General features: G+C 50.0%; 1 protein-coding gene and 1 long non-coding RNA gene across 2 annotated transcripts in view; one reads left to right on the forward strand and one right to left on the reverse strand.

Moving 5' to 3' along the window:
• Positions 1 to 6,351, forward strand: part of LOC103162169 (zinc finger and SCAN domain-containing protein 5B) — a 29,668-nt gene extending 23,317 nt beyond the window's left edge. The window contains exons 7-9 of the mRNA XM_035449182.1: positions 624 to 755; positions 2,713 to 2,787; positions 6,103 to 6,351. Coding sequence (XP_035305073.1) covers positions 624 to 755; positions 2,713 to 2,787; positions 6,103 to 6,351 — 456 coding nt within the window. The remainder of the gene's footprint in view (positions 1 to 623; positions 756 to 2,712; positions 2,788 to 6,102) is intronic.
• Positions 6,352 to 9,482: 3,131 nt separating this feature from the next.
• The window catches only part of LOC118239336, a 1,870-nt gene continuing 328 nt past the window's right edge, over positions 9,483 to 11,024 (reverse strand). Inside the window, exon 2 of the long non-coding RNA XR_004771214.1 lies at positions 9,483 to 10,583. This is a non-coding gene — a long non-coding RNA (uncharacterized LOC118239336). The remainder of the gene's footprint in view (positions 10,584 to 11,024) is intronic.

Raw genomic sequence — 11,024 nt, forward strand, 5'->3', positions numbered from 1 at the left:
GCTAGCTCTCTCTTAATTGCTAACCCATAACTGCTCACTCTGTGTGTTTCTACATGACCTTATCTTACCCGAGAACGCCTGCCGCATCCTATCGTCCCCGTCTCTACATGGCGTCCCTCTGCATGGAATCTCTGCCTACCTTTCCCAGAATCCTCCTCGTCTCCTAGTCCTGCCTATCTTCCTGCCTCTATTGGCCAAACAGTGTTTTATTCATCAATTCACCAATAAGAGAAACACATATACAGAAGGACATTCCCCCATCAGAAAGAGGGGCCTTGGTCAGGTTCCCACAAAGGGTGGTTTGCTGAGTGTTTTTCTTCTTTTTTTTTCAATGTACAAGTAACTCAGTGAGGCCTAGATAGATATGAGGGGAGAGAGAGAGAGAGAGAGAGAGAGAGAGAGAGAGAGAGAGAGAGAGAGAGAGAGAGAGAGAGAGAGGAAAGAGCAAATAGTTTGCCTGGGTGTTGAGTGATGATGACCAACATGGGAGAAATTGGCCACAACATTGAATGTTTAAAAAGAAAAAAAAATCAACCCAGGATGTACATAGAGGCCCAAGCTTGGAGTGCCAGAAGGGCAGGGATTTCTGGGTATTATCAGTCATTCTCACCGTTTTTCTTTAGTGGAAAGTGGTGGCCTCTCCCCCGGCCACCACCACGGCCAAGATGTTTGTGAAGACTGGTGGCTGGAACTTTTTGAGGTGTGCCTACCTGGTGATGACCTTCCTCTTTGTGTCCTGCGATCGAGGAGACTGGGTAAGGAGGCAGTTCCTGGGGCGCCTTTCTGTCTGTGGAGGGAGAAGGTGAAGAAAAGAGGGAGACACGGGGGAGAAGGAGAAGGCTCTGGGGGAGAAGGGAGTCTACACAGCGTAGCAAACTTTCTTGTCTATCTTTTGTGGGGCCGCCAGCTACCCAGTAACCACGGGGAGGCTTAATATTAATTATGAAAGCTCGGCCTTAACTTAGGCTTTTTATTTTTTTCTTTCAAAACTAGCTCTTATAACTTAAATTAACTCGTCTCTTTTTAACTATTTGGTTTTTTTTTCTTTATTTATTTTACATACCAACCGTAGTTACCTCCTGCCTTCCCTTCCATTCCCTCCTACCCCCCCCCGCCCCATCCTCCTCTGTCTTCATTCAGACGGGGTAAGGTCTCCCTTTAACCTGTCTCTTTTAATCCACATTCTGCCACGTGGCTCAGTTACCTCTGCTCTGCACGGTGTGTCCTACTCCTTCAGGGTCTCTGGCGAAATCCTCACACCCAGATTCCTCCTCCTCTTCCTCTAGAACTAACATGCTGTCCGTCCCAGACAGAAATTGATTTGCGCACTTAGAGATTAGTAAAGAAAAATTAAATCCCAGCACTCGGGAGGCAGAGGCAGGCGGATCTCTGTGAGTTCCAGGCCAGCCTGGTCTCCAGAGCGAGTGCCAGGACAGGCTCCAAAGCAATACAGAGAAACCCTGTCTCGAAAAAACAAAACAAAACAAAAAACAAAAAAAGAAAGAAAGAAAAAGAAAAATTAATTTGAATAATTGCCATTTTCGGCAACTGTACAGTTGTATGTGTACGGGCTCTAGCTAACACCCAAAGAGTTGCCAGCCATGAATACAAGATTATATTAACGTGTATACACCGTAGGCATCTGCATTTTGCACTGTACCGGTGCCAGGTTAACACTTTGAACAATTTAAACAGACAGGAGACTACTTATCTCCAAGCCACATTGGACCAAGCGCTCTGTCAGCTGAACCCTACTTTGTGAAACTCAATATGCCCTAAGCAGGTCTGTGAATACATGCATCTGTTCTGGTGTCCGTTTTGCTACTTCTGTTTCCCAGTGTCGTTGCTACACTCGGTCTCCTATTGAACTCTGACTATTGGGCGTGGCCACAAGCTGATTTTCTCACTGAGCCACCGCCCTAGCTGGGACAACAGCTCTGTTTCCTGTGAAATGTCAATTGTGTTCTCTCCCTCCCCTCCCTTGTATTCAGGAGACTTTTTAAAAATTATTACTCTTTCATATATTACATCCTGACCCCAGTTTCTCTTCCCTCCGGACCTCCCAATGCCACGGGCCCCTCCCCGGCCCCCACAGAGCCACTCCTCCTCCATTTCCCTCCCAGGAATATCAATCAATCAAACATGGCATATCTTGTTGCGATAAGACTATGCACACACCCGCATATCAAGGCTGGACAAGGCAGCCCAGCACGAGGAAAAGGGGCCCAAGAGTAGGTGAAAGTGTTAGAGACACCCCTCACTCCCACTGTCAGGAGTCCCCCAAGAATACCAAGCTACACAGCCGTAACATATGCAGAGGACCTGACACAGACCTGTGCAGGCTCCATGGTTGCTGCTTCAGTCTCTGTGAGCCCCTATGAGCCCTGCTCAGGTGATTCTGCGGGTCGTGTTCTCCTGGTGTCCACCCCTCTGTCTCCTACAATCCTTCCTTCCCCCTTCTGCGGGATGCCTGAGCTCCTCCTAATGTTTGGCTGTGGGTCTGCATCTGTTTCCATCAGTGGTTGAATGAAGCCTGTCTGGTGGCAACTGGCCTAGGCACCCGCCAATGTATGAGCATAGCAGGGTATCATTAGTAATCGTTTCATTGACTTTTTTTTTTTTTTTTTTGGCCAGTCATGTTTGATTCCTGGTCCTGGCCCCCCAGGCAGTGTGGGGCTTAGGCTCGATGTCTTGATTTGGGCCTAAAATTAGACCGATTACCGTTTGGCCACTCCCACAGGTTCTGTGGTACCGTTGCCCCAGCATATCGCGCAGGCGGGAAAGATCGTGGGTTGATTGATGATGGTTTTGTGGCTGGGTTGGTGTCCCAGATTCAGGAGATTCTTAAGGACCAAGTCTTTTGCTGTTTTCTGGAGATGCTGATGCACAGACACCAACATGCATCTCTGCCTGCTGAGCCATCTCCCTGACTCGAGTTGTTTTTTTTTTTTTTTTAAAGAGGGTCTCTAATGTCAGCCAGGATGCTGACGGGATCCTCGTGAAGTACCTAGTTTACGGGTTGCTTGGGATCAACCTGGGGCTTCATTCCTGTCCGAGTTGTGAAATGAATCCCCTGGGCACTGAGTGGGGAGCGAATTTACAGCAGGACACAGGGGAAGCAGAAAGACCTGCCCATGGTCTGGACAGGGGCCGTGATGGTAGTGAACACGAGGAAAATCCTGCTAGACCAGTGGTTCCCAACCTTCCAATTGCTTCCACCCTTTAATACAGCTCCTCATGTAGTGATGACACCCAACCATAAAGTTATTCTCACTGCTACCTCATAACTGTCATTTTGCTACTGTTATGAATTGCAGCGCAAATATCTGTGTTTTCTCATGATCTCTGAAGACCCCTGTGAAAAGGTCTGGGGTCCCACCCCACAGGTTGATCAGGAATGGAGCTCATGGATTAGGTTTGAGGGCTGAGGGAAACGGGGAGACCCAGGAGTTGATTGATGGGAGAGCCCAGGTTCTCGCAGAGGTGACTTGGTCCTCCGGAGGATTCTGAACAGGGTCTGGAGACGTTTTACTTTATGGGCCACCACTGAAGGATGGGGTTCAGTGAGAGGCTAGGGACAGCTCTCAACCTTCTTGCACCATGTGCACTGAAAGTGACCCAGGTCAAAAGGTCATCGGTGTCTGTGTTAAAAGCACCCGGTGGGGAGGTGGCAGGGACAGGGGCTCGGGAACATAGAGAGGCTGACCCATCACCAATACCACAGGCGGGAAGGAGGGACAAGGTGGGAGGGAAGGAAGTGGGCTGGTTGGTTTTTGTTTAGTTTTTAATTTTCTCTCTGTCTCGTGTTCACTCCTTCGCTGTTCTCGTCTTCTCCAGTGTTACGGCCACTATTGTAACCCGGACCAGAATTTGAGGTATGGCATGGCAGGGAAAGGCATTTCCCCTTTTGCCAATGGGCCAAGGGAAGTTAGCTTTACACTTTTTTTTTTTAAGATTTATTTATTTATGCCAGGCAGTGATGGCACACGCCTTTAATCCCAGCACTTGGGGGGCAGAAGAAGGCGGATCTCTGTGAGTTTGAGGCCAGCCTGGTCTACAGAGTGAGTTCCAGGACAGCCAGGGCTGTTACGCAGAGAAACCCCATCCCGAAAAAACAAAACAAACGAAAAAGAGATTTATTTATTTATTTATTTATTATGTATGCAGTGTTCTGCCTGTATGTATGCCTGCAGGTCAGAAGAGGGCGGCAGATCTCATTACAGATGGTTGTGAGCCACCATGTGGTTTCTGGATGAGCAGCCATCTCTCCAGCCCCAACCTTAAAGTTTTTAAATTACGGTTTGTAATTGAAAGAGATGGGTATTAGCTCAGGAGCCCCAAGGCCAAATTCTCAACACAAAGGAGGTTTATTTCCCCAGAGGGACGAAGGGCAGGGCTAAGAGACAAACACAGGAGGGAGAAGGGGAAGGGAACGAGGGAATAGGGCAGAGGTATTTGTCCCAAAGTGGGACAAAGGACTGCCTCTGGATAGTGAGGAGACAGACGTGGCCAATAGGAAAATGGCAGTTTGTAAAGGTGAAAGGTGAAACCCCCATGTGCCTTAGTTAGGGGTTTTTGTTGCTATGAAGAGACACCACGACCATGGAAACTCTTTCAAAGGAAAAAAAACCAAAACAAACGAAAAAGAGATCTATTTATTTATTATATATGCACTGCTCTGCCTCTTTTTGGTTTTCAAGACAGGGTTTCTCTGTGTAGCTTTGGAGCCTATTCTGGCACTTGCTCTGGAGACCAGGCTGGCCTGAAACTCACAGAGATCAGCCTGCCTCTGCCTCCCGAGTGCTGGGATTAAAGGTGTGCGCCGCCAACGCCCAGCTGAGGTGTTTGGTTTTTATTGGGCGTGTTAATTAGGAGAGCCAAAGGGGCTTCAGATTGCTGGACGTCAACACTTTGACAGCTGGACCTTGGTAGTCAGTACTGAGAGGAGGAGGTGGCCGAGTAAGGTACGAGACCTGGGTGGAGAGCTTCACAGTGTGATCCAGCGGTTTTTAGCCAGGCAGAGGGGACGGGGAGAAGGGCAAGGCCCGGCCGAGCCACATGCTCCAGTGGGTTAGTGTCCGTTCAGTTATTATTATTTGCATGTGTGTATGTGAACCTGTGCCGTGACACGGATGTGGAGGTCACGGGACAGCTTGCTGGCGTCAGGTCTCTCCTTCTACCCCTTGGGTTCCCAGGATGGAACTTAGTCTTCAGTCTTGGCAGAGAAAGTGGCTTTACCTGCTGCGCCATCTCTGGGTTAAGGAGGTTTGCTTTACTTATTTAGTTTTTTCTCTCTCTTTTTTTTTTTTCTTCGAGACAGGGTTTCTCTGTGTAGCCCTAGCTGTCCTGGAACTCATTCTCTAGACCAGGCTGGCCTGGAACTCACAGAGATCCTCCTGCCTCTGCCTCCCGAGTGCTGGGATTAAAGCTGTGCGCCACCAACGCCTGGCTAAGGAAGATGGTTTTAAGTAGCTCGTGTCCCAGATGGGGTTTGAAAGCTCCAGTCAGAGTCGAGGCATTGCACGGAAGGTCCCAGGCTCATTCTTCTTCACCGTGGGAGAACTGGCATGGGCATGCTCCCTTCCCCTGCCCAACAAATAAATTTCAATGTCATTCTAAGAGGGGTTTATGTTTTGTTCTGTTGTTGAAGAAGAGCGACGGGGAGACAGCTCAGAGGCTAAGAACAGGTACTCAAGCGCACGCGTTTAATCTCAGCACTCAGGAGACAGAGGCAGGCAGATCTCTGAGTTCAGGGCCAGTCTGGTCCATAGAGCTAGCTAGTTTCAGGACAGCCAGGGCTAAACAGAGAAACCCTATCTCAAGAGAAAACAAAACAAAACAAAACAAAAACAACCCCCCCAAAAAAAGAAAAAGAACCCTCCTTATACATAGCTTGGTGGAGAAGGAACAAAGTTGGTGGGCCATAGCCCTGAGGAACATGGCCTTGGTCCAGGAAGGCGGTGAGCGGTGCAGGCTCAGGGGTCGCCCCTAGAGTCCGATCGGGCAGTTAGGGTGCTTCGAGGCAAGGCGTGTGATAATATATGATATGAAGATGTCAATACGTGTCCGATTGTGTTTCTCCCCCTCTCCCGTCTTCCTCAGAGACGACCCCTGCTGCTCTTTCTAGTGAGCCTGGTCCATCTCAGTCAGCCCACACAAGCCCTCAAGCTCCCAGGCATCTCACCTCCCAAGGTGGCCTGTCAACCGGGAGGACAACCCGAGCCTCTGCAGGGAAGTCTCTCAGTGCACCGTGCCACGAGAGGAGGCCCGGGAGAGCAGAATGAGCCTCCCTCTGCAGGGGTGTCCCCCACACCTTCTCCTCGGGACCACCTTTCTTTACCGTTCCTCTAATGAAATGTGCACTTGTGTAACGGCTAAGGGTTTCTTTCTTGTGATCACAAAACGCAGCAAATGAACACGGGGTGGAGGGGTGCTAAAGAGTCGTCTATAATTTCTAAATAAAATCATTCATTACTTCTTGAGTCAGAGGGTGTGCATGTCTCCAGGGCATCCGTTTAGCAGCAAGCGTCTTTACACACCAAACCTATCTTGATGGACTTCAAATATAACTTCAAGGCTCCGGACCCTGATTGCCCCTTTTTTCTTTCTTTTCTTTTACGTGCATGAGTGGTTTGCCTGCATGAATGTCTGGGGGAGGGTGTTGGCTCCCCTGAAATTGGAGTTATAGACAGTTGTGAGCTGCTATGTGGCTGCTGGTAATTGAACCCGGGTTCTCTGCAAGAGCAACCAGTGCTCCTAACCACTGAGCCATATCTCCAGCCCTGTTTTGTTTTGTCTTGTTTTTGAGACAGGATTTCTCTGTGTAGCCTTGGATGTCCTGGAACTCTCTTTGTAGACCAGGTTGACCTCAAACTCAAGAGATCTGCCTGCCTCTGCCTCCCAAGTGCTGAGATTAAAGGCAGGTGCCACCACTGCCTGGCTTATTTCCTGTTTTTTAATTCTTTAATAGGCAGGGAAAATGAACCCATTCCTGTACCTCTAGACAGTATCAAGGCAGATGCAGGAGAATCAGGAGTCTTGGGCCATTCTTGACTACATACATAGTGAGTTTCAGGCCAGCCTGGAGTATATAGGAACCTGTCTCAAAACAATGTCTTGAAAAATCAAAACCAAGATAAGGGGGGGGGGGTGAGAGGGGCAGGGACAGGGACAGGGAGAGAGAGTGGGAGGGGGAGAGAGAGAGAGAGAGAGAGAGAGAGGTTCAAGTGAAGGCTGTATACCGGATCTACTCATGACTGTATCCTTGGCAACCACACTAACTGGACTCTTAATAAGTATGTACCACTTGTGAAGTTACAAATGAGACCAGAGGAGGAACCAGGGTGCTCCCTAAGAGCCTTCGTCCACCCAGTTTGTCTCAAGAGTAGGGTTTCCTATCAAATTTGGAGGATGAAAATAAAAAAAAGCCCACTTATTAAAAAGCAGCAAGCAGTCAGCCAGGTTCAACGTGAGGCTTTGCGCGTCTATCACTGTTGCACAAGCAGCACCCCTACTCTCACCACCCAGCGCCCGAACGAAAGCCATGTGAGTCCTACAGGGAGTCAGCCTCCCTGGCTGGATTTGGGAGCCCGGCAAAGGCCAGCCAAGGCCCCTGGCCGGCTGTGCTCCCATCTGTTTTACGACTTCCGGCTCCAGCGCATCCCAGGCTGCAGAACTACAACTCCCACAATCCTTCGCGCCCACTCGCGGCCTCTTCTCCCTCGTTCCTACCAAGTCACACCTCAAGGATCTCTGGAAAGCGCTTCCAGTCTCCCAAATCATTCCTCGACGCAGGCGCTTCTGCTAACAAACTCCTCTTTGCGGACAGCCACACCTCCAGCCTCGCTGCTTCTTCTCTGAAACTACAATACCCAGAAGTCGCTGGGCCACTCCCAGACTACCAGATGGGTTGCCTTGGCGACAGAGAAATGCCAGACCGGGGGTGGGGAGTTGGGGATAAGGGAGGAAACCTGTGCGTGTCTGGCGAAAGCAGGATTCCAATCGGTGTTCGCTTCCTCCTCCTCCTCCTCCTCCTCCTCCTCCTCCTCCTCCTCCTCCTCCTTTTCTTCTCCTTCTCTTCTATTTTCTTATTTTTTCCCTTGTTCTTCACTTTCTTTCCTCTATGTACAAGTTCTAATTTTTAAAAAACATTTTATTTTATTTTTAAAGATTTTATTATGTATACAGCCTTGTGCCTGCATGCCAGATCTCATTCAAGGTGGTTGTGAGCCACCACGTGGTTGCCGGGAATTGAACTCAGGACCTCTGGAAGAACAGTCAGTGCTCTTAACCTCTGAGACATCTCTCCGGCCCAAGTTCTAATCTTTTCATGCACTTTTTTCCCCATGGTATTATTCCCCGCCCCCTGACCTCGCCCTTGTCCTCTCCCCAATCCCCTTCCCCAACCTTGTATCCTTCCATCCTCAGCAGGCAAAAAGGGCACGAGCGCCTCGAGACCTGTGCTCTCCTCATCTCTCGTCTTGGAATCCTTGGGTTCTTAACTTTGGCTCCGCTGGGCAGCTGATGAGGCAGGACGGGCTAGGCTGTCTGCACATGCAAGGCATGTTAGGCCCCTTCGTTCCTGAGGTCCCAGGGGGTCTCCTGGGTGTTGTTCGGGTGTCAAACACGGGGACAAAGGGCTGAGGTGCCATTGACATGTCAAAGTGGAGCAGGGTGGTGGCGCACGCCTTTAATCCCAGCACTCGGGAGGCAGAGGCAGGGGGATCGCTGTGAGTTCGAGACCAGCCTGATCTACAAGAGCGAGTGCCAGGATAGGCTCCAAAGCTACACAGAGAAACCCTGTCTCAAAAAACCAAAAAATAAAAGAAAAGAAAAAAGAAAAACAAGCTGGTCATTGGTGGCGCACGCCTTTAATCCCAGCACTCGGGAGGCAGAGGCAGGGGGATCTCTGTGAGTTCGAGACCAGCCTGCTCTACAAGAGCTAGTTCCAGGACAGACTCCAAAGCCACAGGGAAACCCTGTCTCGAAAAACCAAAAAAACAAACAGAAAAGAAAAAGAAAACATTAAAGGGGACCTGGTTCTTCCAACATCCCTCAGTCCCTACCTGTTACAGGGACTTCTTGGCTGGCTTACCCCGTCTCCTACCCTAAACTTCCCCAGCCTGGGTATTAGGCTGGGCTTCCCCCCTCCCAGCTGTACCACCCCCCCCTATATAATTCCACCATTTGGTCACCTTGTCCCTTCCCCTACTCTCTTTACCCTCCTGGCCTCTTGATCTGGCTCTTCCCTTCTCCGTCTCCTCACATGGCTCAGGGGCATGTTCTCTCTGGACTCTCCCAGCTGTCGCTGCCTCTGACTAGGTCTCCCTTTTGCCTACAATAAACCTCCTCCTCCTCCTCCAGCAAACCAGGAGCAGTCATGTCTGAAAAGTTTCTGTAGCCCGGGGAAAAGCCTCCCCGCCCATGCAGCAATCCAAATCAGACCAAATCAAACCCAACTAGGAAAAACAAAAACAAACAAACAAACAAACAAAACACGTTTAATGGACACAGGGCTCCCGGATGGCCTTCCAGTCCCCCAGAGAGGAGCTGGGGAAAGGATGCTGAAAAAACCACTTTTGAGTCTCTTTTCTGGGAGGCAGTTTAAATACCCTGTGGAGTGGTCTTGAGCATCTCTGGGGGAGGGGTCATCATTTGGCGGGCTTTCTGAGATGCAGCAGGGTTTGGAGACATAGGGGGAGGGGGGCTTGGATGTAACTTCCACCAGAACCATGTCCTTTCCTTTTTATTTATTTTTTCATTCACCGAGAAGCAAGTGCAACCTATATTCTGCCCCCTTTCTAATCTCCAAGACAGTGGTGGCATCGTAGTTTCTCATGGGTAGATTGGAGAAACTTAGAAAGGGCTGTGAGAATCCGAGCCGCACCTCTTCCCGGGGGCTTCCCACCCTGTACCCCTCTTCTTGAGACGGGGCCCTTTCACCCCTTTAGATAAATGATGTGCAGAATTTAAGCGTTGTGCGCTCCCCCCACCCCCGTTTCTAGTTCTGGGGCCTCAGGTAAAGTACAACATATGCTTGGAACCTCAGTTTTCTCATCTGCCAAGTGAAATCACAGTATTTGCCTCCGTAGTGTTTCTGGGAGAACTACAGGATCTTAAGGCGGGCGCTGCTCGCACAGTGGCCACTCAGATGTCGCCCTCTGATGCTCATCGCTGTCACTCTCGACTGAGGAGCTAAACAAGTCACTTCCACTCCTCTGGGCGCTTGGTGTGTGTTCACACGCAGGCTGGGTGTGTTGCACTGTGCGGCTGTCCGGCTTTCCCCCTGTGCAAACATCAACGGCTGTGATCTTGCTAAGGGATGCTTTAGGGCCTGGTGTCGAGCCTGTCTGTCCTTATCCTGGCGATCTCTGTGTGGCTCTGTGAGTCACTCCTCGTCCTTCACTGAGTTTCCCCAGGGATTGCCACCCCCGCCGCCACTCCGTTTCTCGTAGGTGAGATGCCAGGTGGCTCCGGGAGTGCCTTGGATGGGTGGAGTTAGGATTTGATAAGGCAGAACCAGAAATCATTAGGGTGGCTTAGGACGGGCCTTTCCCCTTCGAGTGGGATTTCTACTGAGATTCCTAAAAAAAAATCTCAGGTTTATTTCTAGGGAGGGAGTAAGGCCCTAAGCGGTGGTTAATTGTGCGGGAATTCCCGTGCTCGCCTAAGGAGAGGCTTCAACCGGACTCCAGGGTGGGTGGGGAGCTCCTATGTCCTCTCCTCTAGGTCCACCATTTCTTCTTTCTTTCTTTCTTTCTTTCTTTCTTTCTTTCTTTCTTTCTTTCCTCCTTCCTTCCCCTCTCTTTCTTTCTTTCTTTCTTTCTTTCTTTCTTTCTTTCTTTCTTTCTTTCTCTTTTCGAGACAGGGTTTCTCTGTGTAGCTTTGGAGCCTATCCTGGCACTCGCTCATGTAGAGCAGGCTGGCCTCGAACTCACAGCGATCCCCCTGCCTCTGCCTCCCGAGTGCTGGGATTAAAGGCGTGCGCCACCAACACCCAGCTCGCTATTTCTTTTTTCTTTTCT

Source organism: Cricetulus griseus, chromosome 9, assembly GCF_003668045.3.
Source record: "Cricetulus griseus strain 17A/GY chromosome 9, alternate assembly CriGri-PICRH-1.0, whole genome shotgun sequence".
NCBI classification, from domain to species: Eukaryota; Metazoa; Chordata; class Mammalia; order Rodentia; family Cricetidae; genus Cricetulus; species Cricetulus griseus.